Here is a 22,613-nt window from a genome sequence, read left to right on the forward strand (position 1 = left end):
AATAACAGCGGCAGCAGCGGCAGGAACCGTGGAAGTTACGGAGGCTGAAACGCTTCCATGGTTCCCGCTGTTGCTGCCGCTGTTGTTGGAGATGTATCATTTTGTAGATATAATAAAAAATACATTTTTATTTATTCATTATGTTCTAAAAACATAATGAATCTACATATTTCATTACCATGTTTTATTATCTAACCATTGATAGAATAGATCCCAAATTTTATAAAATTGTTTATCAACTTGTTCTCTGATTTCAAATGTCAATCTACTCTTTTCAGCACATTCCAATATTTTCTTAATAATTTCCTCCTGTGATGGTACTTTCTCATTTTTCCAGTTTTTGGCAAATACAATCCTAGCCACAGTTAACACATATACAATCAGGTATTTTAATTCTTTACTATATATTTCAGGTAAAATTCCCAATAAAAATATCTCTGGTTTCAAGTCTATATGCTTTTTTGTCATTTTTTCCAACCATGTGTGGATTTTAGTCCAATATTTTTTGGCATCTGCACAAGTCCACCACATATGGTAATATGAGCCATGTACTTGATGACATTTCCAACATTTTTCAGATTTATTCTTGAACATTCTTGCTATTCTTGTTGGGGAAAAATGCCACCTGTAAAACATCTTATACAAATTTTCTTTATATGCTGTTGACAACTGTCATTTTATAATTTTGAGACCACAATTTTTGCCATTTCTCTAGATCAATCCCATATCCAAAATTCTTCACCCAGCAATCATTGTTTCTTTAACTTGTTCTTCTTCTAGTTTAATTTCTAATAGATATCCATACAATTTTTTAATCACCTTTTCATCAAAATCTTATCTAAATCAGTCAATTTATCATAGAAACCTTCTGTTTTAGCATCTTTATCATACCTTGAATGTATTTACGCATATGAAAACCAATTCATCTTTATACCTTGCTCTTCTAATTTTTGCATAGATTTAAGTTCACCCTTTTCATTCAATATTTCACCATATCTAACTGTTTGTTCCTTTTTGTATGTTATAGGATAAGAAAAAGCTTCAATAGTCAATAGCCAGACTGGAATTTTCAAATAACATTGCCATTTAGTCTTCTCCCAGTTTAACCATAGAGACTCCCGTATATAATGTCTTCTAAAATACCCCTGTGTTTTAGTTCCTTTATACCATAAAAAGCATGCCACCCCAACAACAGATCATGTCCTTCTAATGTCAACAATCTAGCATTTCTTAATGTTATCCATTCCTTAACCCACATCAAATTTGTAGCTTGGTAGTACAACTCCCAATTAGGCAAACTAAATCCTCCTCTTATTCTAGCATCTTGCAAAAGTTTTAATTTTATTCTCGCTTTCTTACCTTGCCATATGTATTTCAACACAATTTTATTTAAATCTTCAAAATAATCTTAATTAAATAAGCCTAATTGGAATTGTTTGAAACAAATATAAAATTCTGGGTAATATATTCATCTTGATTGTTGATATTCTCCCTATTAATGACAGTTGTAAATTTTCCCATTTTGCCAAATCTAGCACTATCTGCTGTTTAAGTTTGATATAATTATTCTCTTTTAGTGTATTACATCTTGCTGTCAAATGTATCCCCAAGTACTTGATCTTATTCGTGACCTGGATTTTTAATACATCCGCCAGTTCTTCCTTTTGTCTTGATAACATATTCTTTGTCAAAATCTTTGTTTTGTCTTTGTTTATTTTCAAACCAGCCACCTTCCCATATACCTCTATTTTTTCTCTCAATTTTAATGCTGTTTCTAGTGGGTCTTCTAAGATGAAAACCAGATCATCTGCAAATGCTTGCAATTTAAATTCTTCTTTTTTAAGTTTCATCCCTTTTATGTCCTTTTCTTCTCTAACATTTCTGTTTAGCACTTCCAAAGTTAACACAAACAACAGAGGTGATAGTGGGCACCCTTGTCTTGTTCCTTTTCTTATATTGATAGAGTCTGTCAGTTCTCCCTCTATCATTACCTTTGCCGTTTGCTTATGATATATAGCTTCTATTGCTTGAATAAATTTTCTAGCAAAGCCCATCTGTTCCAGCAGTAATAACATGAATCGCCAATTCACATTATCAAATGCCTTCTGTGCATCTAGAAATATCAGAGCCATTTGTTTTTCAGGATGTGCCTCGTAGTATTCCAAAGTGTCCAAGATTACTCTCATATTGTCTTTAATTTGTCTCTTTGGCAGAAATCCATTTTGGTCAGAGTGAATAAAATTATTTAGGTATTTTTTAAGTCTTTCTGCCAATATTGAAGCAAAAATTTTATAATCTGCATTTAATAGGGAAATAGGTCTGTAATTCTTGATTTGTAATGGGTTGGCCTCCTCTTTTGGGATAAGTGTAATATAAACTTCTGACCATGATTTAGGTATCTTCTTCTTTGACATAACTTCATTCATAACTTCTAGCAATGGAAGATTCAACAATTCTTGTAGTGTTTTATAAAATTCCGCCGGAAGTCCATCTGGGCCTGGTGCCTTTCCATTATTTTGCTTCTTGAGTGCTTCAGTTAACTCCATCATCGTTATATTGCTTTCTAACATTGTTTCAATCTCTTTAGGTATCTGGGTAAATTAGCATTCTGTAAATACTATTTAATTCTTTCAATATTTGTCAATATTCTCTTGTGTGTATAGTTTCCCATAATAGTCTCATATGATTTCCTTCTTCTCTTTACTACCATAGCAAACTTGGCCTTGATCATCTATTAATTGCAATATTTTCCTTGATTCTTTCTCCTTTCTCAGTTTATATGCTAACCATCTACCTGGTTTATTTGCATCTTCAAAGTAGTTCTATTTCGTGCCTCTGATTTTCTGTGCAAATTCTTCTTTTTCCATTAATCCCATTTTATGTTTAATTATATCCATTTTATATCTGTGGCATTTTCTGTAACTCTTTTTCAAGTTCTTTATACTCATCCTCTTATGTCTTAAAGGCTAGTCTTTTCGTGATATTTCTTTTCCTTGTATAGTCTATTATCAAGCCTCTGGCATATGCCTTCATTGTATCCCATACATTCTGCATTGATGTCTTCTTTTTTATTTTCTTTAAAGAAAAAAGCCAGTTCTTTCTCCATCCTCTGTATGAAATCATTTTCTTTTAATATAGTATTGTTTAACATCCATCTAGATCTTCTTCTTTGTCCTTTCCATTTAATTGTCATTGGATTATGATCTGCCCAAATACTTGTTTCAATATTTATTTCTTGCATGTTGGCTAACAATTCTGTTGACATCCATATCATATCTATTCTGGACCATGATGAATGTCTGTTTGAATAGAAAGTGTATTGTTTAGACTTAGCATTTCTTTCTCTCCATGCATCTTTTAGGTTTATTTCATCTGTCATTTTAAAAAAGGATTTAGGGAGAATCTTTCTGTTTTACTTTGTTGTTTTCTGTGTTGTATAGTCCAATTTATTGTCTACAATTCCATTGAAATCTCCCATCATAACGATATTAGTATAGTCCAGTTCAATTATTTTCATATGTAGTTTTCTATAAAATTCTTCTTGATCGTCATTCGGGGCATAGATTGCAATCAGGAGTGTTTTCATATTATTGTCCCATTATTTCCACCATTAATACTCTTCCATCATCATCTGTATCAATCAATTTCACTGGGATAATATCTTTAATGTATAAAACCACTCCTCTTTTCTTGCATTGTGTCAAAGAAGTAAATATTTTCCCTAACTTTGGCTGTATCAACAGTTGTTCATGTTGCTTTTTAATATGTACTTCTTGTAGGCAGATTATATCAAATTTTAATTTCTCTAATTTATGGAAAGTTTTCCTTCTTTTAGCAGCTGAATTAAGTCCATTTATATTAATTGTAATCAGCTTTTTCTCTTCCATGTTTATACTTTATAATTAGGTTTAGCAGCTCTTGTAGATCTTAGTTCACATTGTTCCTTAACTTCCACCTTTCCGCCTACTGCACCTTCTTCTTTTTCAGTCGCTATTTGGCAATCCTCTTGGAATTTAGTGACATTTCTTTTTCTGTCTCCTCCTCTCTCCCTCCAAAGTATTCAGTATAAAACAATTCAGCTTTCTCAATTGAATCAATTCTGTGTCTCTGTTCTTGCCATGTGAACATTAAACCTTCAGGAATCAGCCTTCTATAATTCACCTCTTTTTTAAGTAGGATTTTAGTCAGGAATCGGTATTCTCTTCTCATTTCTCTCATTCTTCAAGGCACTTGTTTCAGGACCACAATCTCCTTAACTTTATATTTCAATGTTTTCTCTCTTGCCACCTGTAATATTTGTGTTTTAATGGCTTTCTTTGTAAATCTGATGTGAAATTCTCTTGGTAAGCTATTTCTCATTGCATATCTTGTGAAGACTTAAAAAACCTCATCTATTCCATTCATCATCTTCTCTTTGGTTATTTCCAGAGCTTCAGCCAAGATTTCTATCATTATCTCAGCTGTCCCTTTTCTTCCTCTATGTTTTGAAATCTGAGATAAAATTCTGATCTATCCATCTCCCATCTCAGCATCCCACTTTTATCTTGTTCAACCACTGTTGATCTGTCATCAATATCTCCAATCTTCTTATTTCTTTATCTTCTTCAATTTTTTTGAATTTCTCATCATACTTCACCATCATTTGTTGAATATTCTCCACCTTTTCATCAGTTTTTTTTATTTTCCTTTCAATATTTTCTGTTCTTGCTTGTATGCTTTGAATTCCTTGCATTATCATCTGCAATGTCACTTTTTCCTGTTCTTTTTCTGGCTGTAACATCATCTGTATTGAACGTTGTCCTTCAGATGGTGAAGAGGAAGAAGTAGGAATTGAAGAACCAGCCACTAGTAATTTCCTGCTCATTTCAGACAATTCAAAATCTTCAGGTTCTTCTAAACCTTAATCTACTCGTGAAATAGCCAATTGTAAATCCAAGTAAAAATAATGGAAAAAAAGAAGCAAGATAGAAAAAAAAAGATTTCTTCAGGTTCTTGTATAACTTAATCCAATTGATTAGTTAAATAGCAGTAAAAGCTCCAAAAGGGAAGAGAAAAAAAACATAAACAGAGAGAGGAAAAAATTGTTAAATCTTGTAGAAGGCAGAAAAATAAAAAGTAAAAAAGTAAAAAGAAAAAGGAATTTCTTCAGGTTCTTCAACACCTTAATCCAATTAGAAAGTCTCAGGTATGAAAAAAATATACAAAAAAAAAAAAAGGAAGCCACAGAAAAAAAAACCCAATATGGAGGGTAGATTAAAAAATGTAGGAGAGGGAGAGAGAGAGAAAGAAACAGCCTACTCCCTTAAAAAATAAAGGGAAAACATTAATACTAAGGCTTTTCCTTTAAAATAAAATGCAAAAGTAAAAATTAGGCTCCAAAAGCAAAAAGAAAGACAAAAGCAGGTTCCAAGAGTCCAGAGATCCAAATAACTATTACAAATAATAAGATGATAAGGAGGGGATATGAGAAATAGACCAACTTAAAAAAGAGAAAATGAACACACTGCACCTATTTAGTTATCCAAGGCTTTTGTTAATTTTTATAGCTCTCTTCTCTAGAATCTTATCATCTTTTTTCTGTATACTTCAACACCAGACTCCAGCTACTGATAGAAAACCAGAAGAGTACCTGCAATAACATTCTCCCATGCTCTTCCCTCTATCTTATCAGACAGGCTCAAAGTCCTTGAAAAGAAGTCTGAATTCTTTCTCAGCTTTGTCTGGTCGAAAGAGAGAAAAAGAGAAACAATATTTCTAAGCCTCTAGTTGGCAGTGTTAAAAAGTTTCCTCTGTTTTCACTTCCTTTTCCAAACAAATTATTATAAAAAAGTTAATTAAAAAGTAAAAAGGGTTTCAAAAAAAAGAAAGGCTAAAAGGGGATCTCTAGCCTAAAATATTGTAAAGACAAAAAGGAGAAGAAACAAAAATGAAAAATAAGATAGAAAAAAAGACCAGTCCAGTTCCAAGTAAAAAATCATATAGAAAGAGTCCAGCAAAAAAAAGGTAAAAATTAATTTGACTTCCCGTTTGAAATCGCTGCTTAATTACTTCTGAGATTTTACAGATTCTTTCTTTTCCTTAGGGTATCCTTTTAAATCTTAAAGTAAAGAGAAACTTCTCACCAAACCGGCACATTTTCTCTTTCTATCCTCTTCCATTTCGGAGCTGTCCCAACTTCAGCAGCTTTAATGGCTGCCTCTTTGCCGCTGGCAAAAAGAGCTTCTCCTGTATCTACCAGGGACTTTGCAGTATCCCTGGGATCGACAGGATGCGCTCTTTACATTCACCATCTCTTCAGGACAGTTTAGATCCGTTTGGACCGTACAGGAGCAAAGATATCGGCAGCGATCTCAGACCTCCAAGATCGCATGCCGTATCGTTGAGATGCCAGCTCCGCCCCCCACACCTTGTTCTTAAAGGATGGGCTGTTCTATTATTTTAAAACTCTGAGCCATGGAAATTAACAGTCTCAATTTCTCTTGTGGTCTGCCTCTTTTTCCTTACAACTTGAAGAGTTGGACAGAGTAGTAAAATGACATGAAAAAGTCATTGCACGTCTATGTATCCTGGAGAAGAATAAGATCAAATTGTGGGGTAAACTTTAGCACAACAGTGTCTTTAATTTTGAACAACTATCCAATGTATTTGAGGAAATTACGGCCATTTCCAAGGAGCAGGCAGGCAGGCAGAAACCTTTGCTTTGGTTTGAAACATGTTAACCCGAGCATGGAAAAACAAAGGGAGGATAGATATAGTAGATGCTGGAAAGTCAGAGAGAAGGTGAGGGAGAAAACTCACCACTTGGCCCTCTGGTGACGGGAACATGGCATTTTCAAAATTCCAAGGGTGTCCACTGATCCAAAAATGTTTCTATATTGTAGAATAACAATTCCAGAGTCATTAAATAGAAGCAGCAACAAGAAAAAAGTTTTATCAGCAAGAATGAATGTAAGCAACTATATAACTCTAGATAACTACTAGATGGCAGTAAAGAGATGTCAAAAAACCATTTTTAATTAATTTTTCTGGGCAATCCGTATTTTTATGGTAGCTGTAGGGTCAAATCCTTGAAAACTGCAACACACACACACACGGACTGGCTGCAACAGTGCATGGTTTGGAAAAACTCACCATAGAAAATCCAGATTTCTTTGGCAGTCAGCAAATGTGGCACAATTCATCATTCTAGTTCAGACATGTCAAACTCAAGGCCCAGGGGCCAGATGTGGCCCACAATGCGGTTAGATATGTCCCGCAGGGTCACCCTGCAAATGGTACATGCGGTATGGTACACCACCCCTGCAATATGATTCGGGTAGTATGCCCGAGTGGTGCAGGGTTTTTTGGGGGGGAAATTAGGCCGAAGCCTGCCCATACTGTTTCAAAGGTGGCCCCATAGACTCAATCTAATCACATCGTGGACCAGATGTGGCCTGCGGGCCTTGAGTTTGACATGTCTGACTTAGCTGGTGCAACTTGTTCTGTCCCGACCCAGCTCCAGTGAGTGGCGTGGAGCCAACCAAACCCACCCAGCCGCTGTGAGTCATCATAGTCTTAGATGCAACTGGTCCTTTGAGGACAACCATAATACTGATGTGGCCCTCAAATGAAATTGAGTTTGACACCCCTGTTCTAGTTTATGCCTGTTGTGTGCTTGATGCAGAAAAACTAGAAAAAGGGGCCATGCAGTTCATTCTTTGCAGTTTTGCTCAGGAGCTTTTGGGAAGAGTTTATTCAACTATCAGTCATGCTTTTTGGTGAAGATGATGTTGCTATCTTCAAACTGAAATCTCCGTTTCTTCAAAAAGCAGAAAAAGATTTCTGTAAAGCATCTGTTAAAAAACCGGTTGGAAGTTAAAACCCACCCCTCTCCTAGAAAAATGAAATATTTTAGGATATATTAAAAGGGCAGAATATTTCCCCTAAAAGAGAAGTAGAAACTCAGAGAGACAAAAACTCACCCCCCCACCTTTGCTAATGGGCCATTAAGGCCTGGGCCAGTCTACTCTATATAACAAAGATCTACCTCCTTCAGGCAGATCCATAATAGGAATTGCCCAAAGCCCTTTCATTACATCATCATCCAGCAAGGCTCAACCAAACCTGGGACTCAGGACAGCCTACAGAGTTGCCCCTTCATGGCCCCATGGGAGTTTGACAACCAATCAGAATACAAGCTCAAATTCAAATCCCAATAGAGGGCATAAAACCCAGGGACTCTCAGCATATCCTTTTTCACCCAGGAGCTCCCAGGCGTGTGAACCTGTTCACCATTAAACCATCTTTCCAAGTAGTCACCATGTTTCCAGTGTTTTATTCCCCACTTGGAACTGAACCCAGAAGGATATTTTCTTCCAACAGAACAAGGAGGTTTAAGCAATCAACTAGAACAGGGGTCCCCAAACTTGTCAACTTTAAGACTTGTGGACTTCAACTCCTAGGGAGTTGAAGTCCACAAGTCTTAAAGTTGACAAGTTTGGGGACCTCTGAACTAGAATTTCCAAGTTCCTTATCAGAAGAATGAAGAGGCTTTACAGAATGTCCTATCATAGTAATTTCTGCTCATGCTTTTAGAACCATGCTATATGAATATTGTAATATGAAAACACCATCTTACATTCTGTAGCTCATAAATGGTAAATATTTTAGTTAATGATTTTTGTCATCTCTTTTGATGGCAACAAGGCAAAGAATATGTACAAGAATCATTGTGGTTTCTTTAATCCATAATCAGCTGGAAAAGAATATGTCCAGACAGACATTTAACAAATGCAAACTTCTTTAGTCATTTGATAAAGAGACCCCTGATGAATGAATCTATGTTTGATTCAGGTTAAAGGAGAAAGTCCTCCCCACCTTTCACCTGCTATAGTAATGTTGCAGGCAGAAATTCAATAGGTCAACAAGAACATACCTCAACTAAAGCATATGTAGAACACCCATCAAAAAGAGATAATATATACTGATGGTACCCCAAATGAATATATTCAAAAATAACAAATATACCTGAAAAGCTTAGCAACTGATTTAATCCAAAAAGCAAATTTTGCTAGATGCCCAACCCTGTGGAGAGGAAAGACATTCTTGGGTGGGATAATCAGTAGTAATCTGTGGATAATTAGCCTGCACTCTAGCCACCTATCTTGCACACAAAGATGAGAGACATGTTCCCTTTGGATCAGCTTTGAGGTTCTTAAATTGCAACCATATTACTATTCCCTCAAATCTTGCAAGCAATTAGGCAGCCCAGCCCATAAAATAACTTTTGAATTTGCAAAACTAGCACATTAAAATCCAATATATTTAACCAATCCCACCTTTTACATGTAAAATTTGCCTTTTACATGTAATATTTGCTAAATGGTAAAGGATTCACCAAGACAAATGGCACAGTGTTCAACTAACTGATTTGAATACACTTTATTAATGTAGATGTCACATGGTTGGTAATAGTTTACATGTTCCTTTCATTCATGGAGCTTTTAATACTCACAGCTTCTAATCATTAACTCAATCTAAAATATATGCCTAGTATATCTAAGTGGCTCTCTTAAATAAAGGGATATATTCCCCATGGTAAAAATGTTCCTATTATATCTGTCAGTTTTCCTTGGCTTCTCTAGCCCCATCATTCTGGGTCAGCAGAGTTTGGATGACTATACTCCCTAATAGCTCTAAAGTACACCTATCAAATCTTGGCTGAAAGCATTTGGCTGATGATAGCTAAGGATTAGAGCTTGTTTTTCTTTTCTTATATATTTGTATTTGTTTATTGCCATCTAGTGCTGATCCAATTTTCTGCAGCCCATATCTGGCAGCCTTAATCTTGAAAGCACTGGGCAAAGCTGTTAAATTAAACATCTTTTTTAACTTTTTGAAGGACTGTTAAAGACACAGAAGTTCTACGTTTTCCTGGGAGAAAGCCCAAATGAACTCTAAAAAGAGGTGGAAATAGATATGTATTTCTCTCTCTCTCTCTCTCTCACACACACACACAACATATATATGGAGAGAGAGAAATTAGTTGATGTTTATACCAAAGTGCCCTTGGTGTGATACACTTCATAAACAGTAACTTTTTACATTTGTACAAAAATTGTTTCTGCTTGATTATGTCAAGCAGGGGAGGACAACATGAAATCTCCCAGAAGATGCTGAGAAATGTAATGTTAGCAAGAGCTTTCACCTGTAAAAGCTCTTTTATAGCTTTTTACCTGTAAAAGCTCTTTTAAAAGGAAAATCTCAAGTGGTAACTGGTGGTTGCTGATACTACTTGTGTTGCTGTAGACTAGATAAAAATACTTTGCAAAGCAGGAATTGCCAATATTGACATTTATGCTACTACCACAGTAAAATAACAAAACTGTTTTGGAAAGCAAACCCAGAAATGATTGGGCCAAAGGGAATTCCAGCAGGCATCAGTATCAGATCACTCAAGGTACGAGCTTCAGTGGTGACTATAGAGGAGACCTTCCTCCAAGTTAAACTTCTTGGTATCCTACAGAACTTGAAGCACTTATTTTATTTCAATCCCTAAACAAAATGCTGGCAGGGACTTTGCAGGCATGGATATTATATGCTTATTCATTGATTGCTCTTTCTAGGTTTCCCTCCTGCTATGATTATAATCCTGCTGATCCCTAGTCTCTATCACTGAATAGTTGTTATACACATTTCTATCAGGCCATGGTTATCACAGGGTTAAAAATTTCAGTACTTACCTATCCCATTTTGGGAGGAGTCAGCATACATGGAGACAAATTACTGAGGTTAAAAAGAAGGCGGCAACAAGGGGGAATATTGAAGTTTGCTTGAATGCAGTTGTGTTTTCTAGTTTGTTTTTTTCCTCCACTAATCAAGTGGCGATTGGGTTTAAAGAAGGCTTTTTGCTCTGAAGTGTTGTCTTCAATCTAAAATTGCAAAAAAAGTGAGTATGAGGATTTGGGGAGGATGCCATGCTATTGGGAAGGGATGGCTCTGTGGGGTAATAACCCCTTGTTGGTTGTGACCTTTCCAAAGCAATTTGTAGCTTTTTAACAGCTGAGAAAATGATAATAATATGCTAGACTTTGGGTTGTATGGTGATGGAGCTATCACTTGCCAAATGTTTGTGTTGTATTGAATTTCTTGACTCTTTAGCATTTGCAGAACTGATATACTTTGTAGGCCCAGCATAACCAAAGAGCAGATAAAATTTTCTTTCTTACAAGTAGAAATTCTGGGACTGTAATGGCTGCATGAGCAGCTGGAGGCAAGTTGGGAAACTGCTTTCTTATCAGAGTAACCATAGAAAAACTTTGTTAAAAAAACCCAGCACAGGCACCTTCTTAACCCAAAATGATACCCCTTCATGGGAAAGAAATGTGTCATGCCCTTGGTAGAGTCAGACTCTGAGGGAGAGGAGGATCAGCCGACAGGGAGTGGAGGTGTGGCTCCGGAGGTGGTGCAGGAGGGCAGAGGCCGGCTGGGCAGTCAGAGGAAGGAAACAACTTGGCTTACCAGAGAGGAAGCGACCATGATATCCCTCATTAGTTGCAGCTGGGGAGAATAGTACTGTATATAAGAGAGACGTTACAACACAGTGTTGCCAGAAGCAAAGTGTATTTTATTTTGGGCTGAAGTTATCTTGGTTGGAGTCCTTCCAACAGACTGTGCCTTGTTACCTCCTTGAAGTTGGTGATTACTTATCCTGGTCCATTGTGGAATTTCCTTCATTGTAGTTTGTTTTGGGTTTTTTATTTCACCTCTATCTGCTCATTAAGTTTGGACTGCATTGCTTTCTTTAAAAGATTATTTTTGAGTAAGTTTTATCTCCAACTGAGAATTTTCGAACAGTGGAGCCAGGTTGGAAGCATTAAAGGACATTTATTTATGTTTTGGATTTTGTTATGTTTGTGTTACATTCTGGGTCATCACAAAATGTTTGCTATAGAGACTTTTTGGTTCCATCTTGGATATACCCCATATAATGAGGCTTTTCCATGAGTGGAACTGCAATGATAAGAAAAAGAAGTCTTTGACTTTAAATTCTGTGTTAAAATGATATTAAATTCTCAAATTGCAGCAGCTAGAATGATCACACCGATAAAGCAATCAGCTTGGACATGGCCGTATTGTTAGACAAAGTGTCAAAGGCTTGGTAATTTGGGATGAAGACCTCAGCAGCAGAAAATGAGTTCAAACATAGGCTGTGTTTAATATGTCTGTTTGCTATGTCTGTTACTTTTCAGAGTGGATCCATGGCAAATCAATCCAGGAGATCCACAAAGCTCCCTCAACGCCGTTCTTCCCTGACCTTGCAGGATGATGCCCATGCCTTGCTTTCCCACAGCTGCTCTTCAAAGGGCTCCCAGCTTCACAAGGAACTTTCTGCTTCCTCTCCCCGCCCTGAGAGACAAACGCGTGCAACGCCATTGAATGTGTCCCGATGCCGTCGCTCGGAATCCTTTGCTGCGCCAGATTCAATTGTGGTGACTCTGATCCAGGCCTTGGCCCAGACAGGGGTCCCCCTTTCGGAGGCAGAGTTCTTTGAGGCTCTTGTGCGGCAGGCAGGGGCTAGACGACCACTCCCCTCCCTTGCACAGCTCTATCGTAGCTCCCTTCCTGCCCTGAGACGACAGCATGAATCGGCTCTTTGCCACAGCCTTCGGCAGCGGGATGCCTTTGTCTTCCTTCATGAGGCTACCACAGACGATGGGCGGGCAGCCCTTGGCCTCTCCCTTCTGCCTCTTAACAGACTTGGGCAGGCTCCACTGCTTCTCGGGATTGAGGTCCTGGAACAGTTGAGCCATCCCTTAGTGGCCCGTGCTGTGGCCCGCATGCTGAGTGAAGGGCACGTTTTGTTCCACCGCGTACTGGCTGTGGTCACTTCAGGGGGTGCGCCTATGATCCAGGCCTTTGCTGCCAATGGGATTTTAGGTGCGGTGTTGCCAGCTGCCCTTCACGTTCCTTGCTTGTACCAGCAGTTGGAGTTGGTGATGGAGCTATGGCAAGATAAGTTAGAAAGGCTGGCTTCACTGCAGCATCTTCTGGAAGAGACATTTGGACGGCGCCCAGCTCTCCGTCACCGTTACGCCCTATTCCTGAAAGAGCATGAACTGAAGCTGTCCCTCCCTGTGTGCAACAGGCAGGCTGGCCCTGAGGTTTGGTTGGAGAAAGCAACAGGCATTGCAGAACATCTCCCCCTTCTGAGGGAATTTGTAGCAACCGATGAAGTCGAGGGGCCCATTATGGGGAAATTGCAGAGTATCCTGGTGGAGAATGACAAGGAACTGGTGGCGGAAGCCACTTTTGTAGGCGAGCATGCCCAAGGTCTGTTGGCCGTGGCACGGTTTCTCCGCCAGACAGGTGAGCCACTGGCCCACCGAATCTACGGGGAACTAGATTCCTTGCGAGTTTCTTTCTCCTATCACTTAGATGCAAGGCTGGGGCCCAACACAGAGCAGCATCTGGCTGTGTGCCCACCTCAGCTGGCAAAACAGTTTCATAGAATCTTAGCTCAGAGCCTGAGTCGCCTGGAGCATTTGTTTGACTCTCACCCTGCGATGCCCACCTTGAAAGCAGTGCGGGCACTTGATCCCAAGCAACTGGGGGCTGTAGGATGGAGCCAGATAGAGCCCGACCATGGGGTCCCCGGCCTTTCGGAGGTGCCAGAAATGGAATGGTTTCGGTATCAACATTTAGCTGACGCAGCTCCTGCTGATGTCTCCCTGCCTCAGTGGTGGGAGGCACAAGCTGAGCAGCTTCCTGTGCTGACCCCTCTGGCCCGGCAATATCTCTGGCTGCCTGCCTGTTCTCCCAAGTCTCCCTTCCTCCCAGGAGGTTTCTTCAACCTACCAGAGGCTGAGGATGGCTTTACGCGGGAAGGTGCACGTCTCTTATGCATGCTTAGGTATAACCGCAGGCTCCTTTAATTCTTCTAGGTAATTTATCCAGGACTGAATGCTCACTTGGAATGGTGAAAAACCTCCAGTCTTTGCTTCGGTACCATGAGAATTTCAAATATTTGTCTTTGTTAACTAAATGGAAAGTCACAAAGTAGCCTGATTGTAAACTAATAAAAATTTCACCTGCATCAAATGTTTCTTGTCCCTTCCCTTTTCTGATGGTGAAGATAACTGGAGATCACAGTGCAACTTAAACAATGAGCATGAACACTACAGGGGGAATTGAAAATGATTATGCCTGAATATAAGAGGTGCCATTCAGTTGGTTCTCTTTCTATGGTTTTATGGATATATTGAGAGTTTTGCAGCGATAATTCAGCGCCAGAAAAATAAAACACAGAAGGCTGGTGCTTCATTTAACATCTTTATAAACGTAAGTAGATTTTACAAACCAGTTGTAGATTTCTCCAACTTGGAGCAAACTCAAACAAACATGTTGCAAGTTCAGAGCAGAGCTCCAGTCTTCAGCAAGCAAGCAAGTTGGTTTGATCTTCAATAGATCAGCAGGCTAGCAAGAGGAGCAGTTTCATCTCAATAGACAGACTCAGAGCTCAACATAGCTGCTGAGTTGCAGAGCTTAACATATGGAACCACCCCTAGGCTACTTCTAGTTTCTGTTTCCAAACTATCCTCATTGGCTGATTTAGTTGCTAGGCCTATTCATTGGCTGACCTTGTGACCAAGTTCTATTCCAGTTCATGAATATACTGACAGGGTTGAACAGCATTCCTCTACTCAATCTTGTCAATCCTTTTCTTCATCCCATCATTGACTTGTATCTCATGTCCAAAGGTTCTAGTAAAAGCTAAATAACAGCTGCCAACCCTTGCAACCCTTGCTCATTCACGTGGCAATTCTTTCAGAAGTGGCACTGTAGCATTTCAATGAAGCTGTAATCTGACTGCCTACCAGTAGATGGAGGTTATGAGTCACACTAAACTCCCTTTCTTTAGTATCTACATCAGATAGAACTTGTTCCAGCAATAAGCAAGTAGAGTTTCCAAAGAAAGCTGCAAAATTTCATTAAAAGGAATTCTAGCATAATATACTTACATTTGAAAGTAGGTCTGGACGGATGCTTCCCTTCATTGCTGATTGAGCTGGTGCTGTTTAATGGCGAGTGAGTCACAAGCGTAGCTTCCTCTGACTTCTGTAAAGAAATGTAGACCTCCAACTTAAGAAATAAAAGAACTTTAACCTTAGAAGGGCATGACCTGAAGGCAGGGTGGCATTCCTTTATGTGGAACCCAGGAAACAAGGTTCATACTTATTTTCATTGACATGTAATTCGAGATTCATTAATGTGAATCTGGCGAGATATTAAGAATAAACAATATATAAAAATTCCAGGATGGGTATCCATCATGGAGGCATTGATACACCACAACCAGAAATTGGAAAAACGACTATTATGATGTTTTAGACACCCCCCCCCCCAAGGAATATTAAAAACAAATCAAGAACTTGGGTAGCAAGGGTAGAACATAGATTGGTGGCCATACCTCCAGCTCAAAACAAGATATAAAAAAGATGTGGAAGAATATGGACTAGAAGTAAAACCAAGCCAATTAGATAAACTTTTAGAAGGTACAGATGAAAAAGCAATTTCAAAAATGTATATTTATTAGAGTTTGAAATGGCAGAGGAATTAGTTAAGGGCCCAATGATAGCATGGGCAAGAAATGTAGGGCATAATATTAATTTGGAAGACTGGGAAAGAATTTGGGGGGGAAATTGCAAAATAACAAAATTGACGGTATATAAAGAGAATCAATACAAAATGTGTGATCGGTGGTATCTGACCCCTTCGAGATTAACCAAATTTAAGCCCACTTTGCTGGAAATGCAAACAAACAAGGGGTACCTTCTTCCATGCTTGGTGGCTTTGCCCGAAGAGTAAGAAATATTGGACAAAAATACGAACATGGATAAGAGAAATTACAAACATTCAATTAGAACTTAAGGCAGAAATCTTTTTATTGGGAATAATAAAAGGTGAATTTGCAAAAGAAATACAATATTTAATTTTACATATAATTACTGCAGCGGGGATAGTGCTTGCACAGTGTTGGAAGGGTGATCGGATGCCAGTAGAAAACTTAATAATCCAAAAATTTTACGATTGCACCGAAATGGACAAACTTACCCTAAAATTAAAAGAAAAGGAAGACTCAAAATATTATACAGTCTGGGAAAACTGATATAATTGGATAAATAATAGAAACCAGCGAGTAAATAAATAAGGAAGGAAGAATATGAAGAGGTTATAGTAGCAGTAATAACCAGATATATGAAATAAGTATTAGAATATTGTTTGATAAGAAAGCACCATCTAACTAATTTGTATTCTTTGTTTTTGTTTCATTTTTACCTAAACGTTTTGTATTTTGTATTTATTTTTTAATGTTTAATAAAGTTTTTCTAAAAGAAAAAAGAAAAATGTAGACCTCCCATAGATTCAGGCAAGATTAGGAAGTAAACAGCTTCTGAAGGAGCAACCTGCTGCATTGCATCTGATTCATCTCTCTAACGCCGTCTGGGAAAGCTCAAGTATTGGAAGACATGTTTGGGCTTTTAGCAGCAGCAGACCGCCATCTTCTACGCCAAGGGTTGGAACAGCTTACCCTAAATAATTAAATTGTAGAACCCCCCAATGAAGTGGCAAAGTTCTAGTGATCAAAAATTGGCTGCATTCCAAAATCAACTCAAGTCTCTCACAGAACCCCAGCATATTCACGCAGAATCCAAGGGTTCTCAGGAAGTCAGTGTGAAAAATCCTACATCAATGCCTCTTCTGAGGAGTCTAATGGTGGAAACTCAGGAGAGCTTGTTTATATATGTCAGAGCTGGATACTGTAGTTTTTATTTGCTCAGGGGAGGTTTTGGAGGTTGGGTAAGCCTACCATTTCTTGTGGCTGTATATTTTTGTATTAAAAAAGCCCTCCGGGTTTACTGGGTGGGTTTGAACATAGGTGTTGTTCTTTCTTGCTACATATCCAGCAGAAAGACTTAATATTGGGTTTATACATATCCTGTTTGGTGATGGAGATAACTTGCTTTCAGGGTTAACCTAGTACGTATACTAACCAAATGGGCTGGGTTCACACAACCCAGAGAACTACTCCAATAGTAACTAAGTTTAAAACAAACACATTTTAGCATGTTGTGTCAGTACAGCTGCCCATGTTTGAACACGGTATATCTTGAATTGCTAAGTCTTGAACATGCCTCAGCATGTTGCGCAAAGTCAGCTTATATATAGTAGTCCTCGACTTGCGACTACAATTGAGCTCAACATTTCTGTTAAGTGAGACATTTACTAAGTGGGTTTTGTTCCATTTTATGAGCTTTCCTGCCAGTTGTTAAATGGATCACTGCAGTTGATAACTTAGTAACCTGGTTGTTAAGTGAACCTGGCTTCCCCATTGACTTTGTCAAAAGGTTGCAAAAGGTGATCACATGGCCCTGGCACACCGCAATGATCATAGGTATGAACCAGTTGCCAAGTATCTGAATTTTGATTACATCATGGAGATGCCTGCACTCTAGCTAGCTATCTTGCACACAAAGATGAGAGACATGTTTCCTTTGGATTAGCTTTGAGGTTCTTACATTGCAACCATATTGCTATTCCCTCAAATCTTGCAAGCTATTAGGCAGCCCAGCCCATTAAATAACTTTTGAATTTGCAAAACTAGCACATTAAAATCCAATATATTTAACCAATCCCACGTGCCTTGGAAATACATCCCTTCGCCTTAGCATGTAATATTTGCTAAATAGTACAGGATTCACCAAGACAAATGGCACAGTGTTCAACTGACTTGAATACACTTTATTAATACGTAGAGAATGTAGGTGTCATAAAGATACTTATTCAGTTTTCACTTTAGACAATATTCACATGGTTGGTAATAGTTGATATGTTCCTTTCATTCATGGAGCTTTTAGTACTCACAGCTTCTAATCATTAACTCAATCTAAAATACATGCCTAGTATATCTAAGTGGCTCTCTTAAATAGAGGGATATATTCCCCATGGTAAAAATGTTCCCATTATATCTGTCAGTTTTCCTTGGCTTCTCTAGCCCCATCATTCTGGGTCCGCATTCTGTGTGGTTTGGATGACTATACTCCCTAATAACTCTAAGGTAGACCTATCAAATCTTGGCTGAAAGCATTTGGCTGATGATAGCTAAGGATTAGAGCTTGTTTTTCTTTTCTTATATATTTGAATTTGTTTATTGCCATCTAGTGCTGATCCAATTTTCTGCAGCCCATATCTGGCAGCCTTAATCTTGAAAGCACTGGGGAAAGCTCTTAAATTAAACATCTTGTTTACTTTTTGAAGGACTGTTAAAGACACAGAAGTTCTACCAAGGAGAAGGTGGAATCCTGAGTACGTTTTCCTGGGAGAAAGCCCAAATGAACTCTAAAAAGAGGTGGAAATAGATATGTATTTCTCTCTCTCTCACACACACACACACAACATATATATGGAGAGAGAGAAATTAGTTGATGTTTATACCAAAGTGCCGTTGGTGTGATACACTTCATAAACAGTAACTTTTTACATTTGTACAAAAATTGTTTCTGCTTGATTATGTCAAGCAGGGGAGGACAACATGAAATCTCCCAGAAGATGCTGAGAAATGTAATGTTAGCAAGAGCTTTCACCTGTAAAAGCTCTTTTATAGCTTTTTACCTGTAAAAGCTCTTTTAAAAGGAAAATCTCAAGTGGTAACTGGTGGTTGCTGATACTACTTGTGTTGCTGTAGACTAGATAAAAATACTTTGCAAAGCAGGAATTGCCAATATTGACATTTATGCTACTACCACAGTAAAATAACAAAACTGTTTTGGAAAGCAAACCCAGAAATGATTGGGCCAAAGGGAATTCCAGCAGGCATCAGTATCAGATCACTCAAGGTACGAGCTTCAGTGGTGACTATAGAGGAGACCTTCCTCCAAGTTAAACTTCTTGGTATCCTACAGAACTTGAAGCACTTATTTTATTTCAATCCCTAAACAAAATGCTGGCAGGGACTTTGCAGGCATGGATATTATATGCTTATTCATTGATTGCTCTTTCTAGGTTTCCCTCCTGCTATGATTATAATCCTGCTGATCCCTAGTCTCTATCACTGAATAGTTGTTATACACATTTCTATCAGGCCATGGTTATCACAGGGTTAAAAATTTCAGTACTTACCTATCCCATTTTGGGAGGAGTCAGCATACATGGAGACAAATTACTGAGGTTAAAAAGAAGGCGGCAACAAGGGGGGAATATTGAAGTTTGCTTGAATGCAGTTGTGTTTTCTAGTTTGTTTTTTTCCTCCACTAATCAAGTGGCGATTGGGTTTAAAGAAGGCTTTTTGCTCTGAAGTGTTGTCTTCAATCTAAAATTGCAAAAAAAGTGAGTATGAGGATTTGGGGAGGATGCCATGCTATTGGGAAGGGATGGCTCTGTGGGGTAATAACCCCTTGTTGGTTGTGACCTTTCCAAATCAATTTGTAGCTTTTTAACAGCTGAGAAAATGATAATAATATGCTAGACTTTGGGTTGTATGGTGATGGAGCTATCACTTGCCAAATGTTTGTGTTGTATTGAATTTCTTGACTCTTTAGCATTTGCAGAACTGATATACTTTGTAGGCCCAGCATAACCAAAGAGCAGATAAAATTTTCTTTCTTACAAGTAGAAATTCTGGGACTGTAATGGCTGCATGAGCAGCTGGAGGCAAGTTGGGAAACTGCTTTCTTATCAGAGTAACCATAGAAAAACTTTGTTAAAAACACAGCACAGGCACCTCTTAACCCAAAATGATACCCCTTCATGGGAAAGAAATGTGTCATGCCCTTGGTAGAGTCAGACTCTGAGGGAGAGGAGGATCAGCCGACAGGGAGTGGAGGTGTGGCTCCGGAGGTGGTGCAGGAGGGCAGAGGCCAGCTGGGCAGTCAGAGGAAGAACCAGGCCCATCCCCTCTTCATCCTAAGACATGCAGGGAGGAACAGAGAAGGAAACAACTTGGCTTACGAGAGAGGAAGCGGCCATGATATCCCTCATTAGTTGCAGCTGGGGAGAATAGTACTGTATATAAGAGAGACGTTACAACACAGTGTTGCCAGAAGCAAAGTGTATTTTATTTTGGGCTGAAGTTATCTTGGTTGGCGTCCTTCCAACAGACTGTGCCTTGTTATCTGCTTGAAGTTGGTGATTACTTATCCTGGTCCATTGTGGAATTTCCTTCATTGTAGTTTGTTTTGGGTTTTTTATTTCACCTCTATCTGCTCATTAAGTTTGGACTGCATTGCTTTCTTTAAAAGACTATTTTTGAGTAAGTTTTATCTCCAACTGAGAATTTTCGAACAGTGGAGCCAGGTTGGAAGCATTAAAGGACATTTATTTATGTTTTGGATTTTGTTATGTTTGTGTTACATTCTGGGTCATCACAAAATGTTTGCTATAGAGACTTTTTGGTTCCATCTTGGATATACCCCATATAATGAGGCTTTTCCATGAGTGGAACTGCAATGATAAGAAAAAGAAGTCTTTGACTTTAAATTCTGTGTTAAAATGATATTAAATTCTCAAATTGCAGCAGCTAGAATGATCACACCGATAAAGCAATCAGCTTGGATATGGCTGTATTGTTAGACAAAGTGTAAAAGGCTTGGTAATTTGGTATCAAGATCTCAGCAGCAGAAAATGAGTTCCAACAGAGGCTGTGTTTAATATATGGTTTGCTATGTCTGTTACTTTTCAGAGTGGATCCATGGCAAATCAATCCAGGAGATCCACAAAGCTCCCTCAACGCTGTTCTTCCCTGACCTTACAGGATGATGCCCATGCCTTGCTTTCCCACAGCTGCTCTTCAAAGAGCTCCCAGCTTCACAAGCAACTTTCTGCTTCCTCTCCCCGCCCTGAGAGACAAACGCGTGCAACGCCATTGAATGTGTCCCGATGCCGTCGCTCGGAATCCTTTGCTGCGCCAGATTCAATTGTGGTGACTCTGATCCAGGCCTTGGCCCAGACAGGGGTCCCCCTTTCGGAGGCAGAGTTCTTTGAGGCTCTTGTGCGGCAGGCAGGGGCTAGACGACCACTCCCCTCCCTTGCACAGCTCTATCGTAGCTTCCTTCCTGCCCTGAGACGACAGCATGAATCGGCTCTTTGCCACAGCCTTCGGCAGCGGGATGCCTTTGTCTTCCTTCATGAGGCTACCACAGACGATGGGCGGGCAGCCCTTGGCCTCTCTTTCTGCCTCTTAACAGACTTGGGCAGGCTCCACTGCTTCTCGGGATTGAGGTCCTGGAACAGTTGAGCCATCCCTTAGTGGCCCGTGCTGTGGCCCGCATGCTGAGTGAAGGGCACGTTTTGTTCCACCGCGTACTGGCTGTGGTCACTTCAGGGGGTGTGCCTATGATCCAGGCCTTTGCTGCCAATGGGATTTTAGGTGCGGTGTTGCCAGCTGCCCTTCACGTTCCTTGCTTGTACCAGCAGTTGGAGTTGGTGATGGAGCTATGGCAAGATAAGTTAGAAAGGCTGGCTTCACTGCAGCATCTTCTGGAAGAGACATTTGGACGGCGCCCAGCTCTCCGTCACCGTTACGCCCTATTCCTGAAAGAGCATGAACTGAAGCTGTCCCTCCCTGTGTGCAACAGGCAGGCTGGCCCTGAGGTTTGGTTGGAGAAAGCAACAGGCATTGCAGAACATCTCCCCCTTCTCAGGGAATTTGTAGCAACTGATGAAGGCGAGGGGCCCATTATGGGAAAATTGCAGAGTATCCTGGTGGAGAATGACAAGGAACTGGTGGCGGAAGCCACTTTTGTAGGCGAACATGCCCAAGGTCTGTTGGCCGTGGCACGGTTTCTCCGCCAGACAGGTGAGCCACTGGCCCACCGAATCTACGGGGAACTAGATTCCTTGCGAGTTTCTTTCTCCTATCACTTAGATGCAAGGCTGGGGCCCAACACAGAGCAGCATCTGGCTGTGTGCCCACCTCAGCTGGCAAAACAGTTTCATCAAATCTTAGCTCAGAGCCTGAGTCGCCTGGAGCATTTGTTTGACTCTCACCCTGCGATGCCCACCTTGAAAGCAGTGCGGGCACTTGATCCCAAGCAACTGGGGGCTGTAGGATGGAGCCAGATAGAGCCCGACCATGGGGTCCCCGGCCTTTCGGAGGTGCCAGAAATGGAATGGTTTCGGTATCAACATTTAGCTGACGCAGCTCCTGCTGATGTCTCCCTGCCTCAGTGGTGGGAGGCACAAGCTGAGCAGCTTCCTGTGCTGACCCCTCTGGCCCGGCAATATCTCTGGCTGCCTGCCTGTTCTCCCAAGTCTCCCTTCCTCCCAGGAGGTTTCTTCAACCTACCAGAGGCTGAGGATGGCTTTACGCGGGAAGGTGCACGTCTCTTATGTATGCTTAGGTATAACCGCAGGCTCCTTTAATTCTTCTAGGTAATTTATCCAGGACTGAATGCTCACTTGGAATGGTGAAAAACCTCCAGTCTTTGCTTCGGTACCATGAGAATTTCAAATATTTGTCTTTGTTAACTAAATGGAAAGTCACAAAGTAGCTTGATTGTAAACTAATAAAAATTTCACCTGCATCAAATGTTTCTTGTCCCTTCCCTTTTCTGATGGTGAAGATAAATGGAGATCAC

At 39.6% G+C, this 22,613-nt stretch overlaps 2 protein-coding genes across 2 annotated transcripts; both read left to right on the forward strand.

Moving 5' to 3' along the window:
* Positions 1 to 12,239: 12,239 nt before the first annotated feature.
* On the forward strand, positions 12,240 to 13,913 carry LOC113432411 (uncharacterized). The gene has a single exon (XM_026694559.2). It carries the CDS (start codon positions 12,240 to 12,242, stop codon positions 13,911 to 13,913), a length of 1,674 nt encoding a protein of 557 aa, XP_026550344.2.
* Positions 13,914 to 20,725: 6,812 nt separating this feature from the next.
* Positions 20,726 to 22,398, forward strand: LOC148132402 (uncharacterized). The gene is given in 2 exon segments (XM_087954209.1): positions 20,726 to 21,203; positions 21,206 to 22,398. Coding segments are annotated over 2 exon segments (1,671 nt in total).
* Positions 22,399 to 22,613: the final 215 nt, after the last annotated feature.

The sequence above is a fragment of the Notechis scutatus genome, chromosome 2 (genome assembly GCF_049901735.1).
Source record: "Notechis scutatus isolate UNSWTSFEM ecotype Mainland chromosome 2, rNotScu1.2, whole genome shotgun sequence".
Classification (NCBI taxonomy): Eukaryota; Metazoa; Chordata; class Lepidosauria; order Squamata; family Elapidae; genus Notechis; species Notechis scutatus.

Bases quoted from the DNA above. Each gene is read 5' to 3' on its own strand.
- LOC113432411 (XM_026694559.2), top strand. From the start codon at position 12,240: ATGGCAAATCAATCCAGGAGATCCACAAAGCTCCCTCAACGCCGTTCT.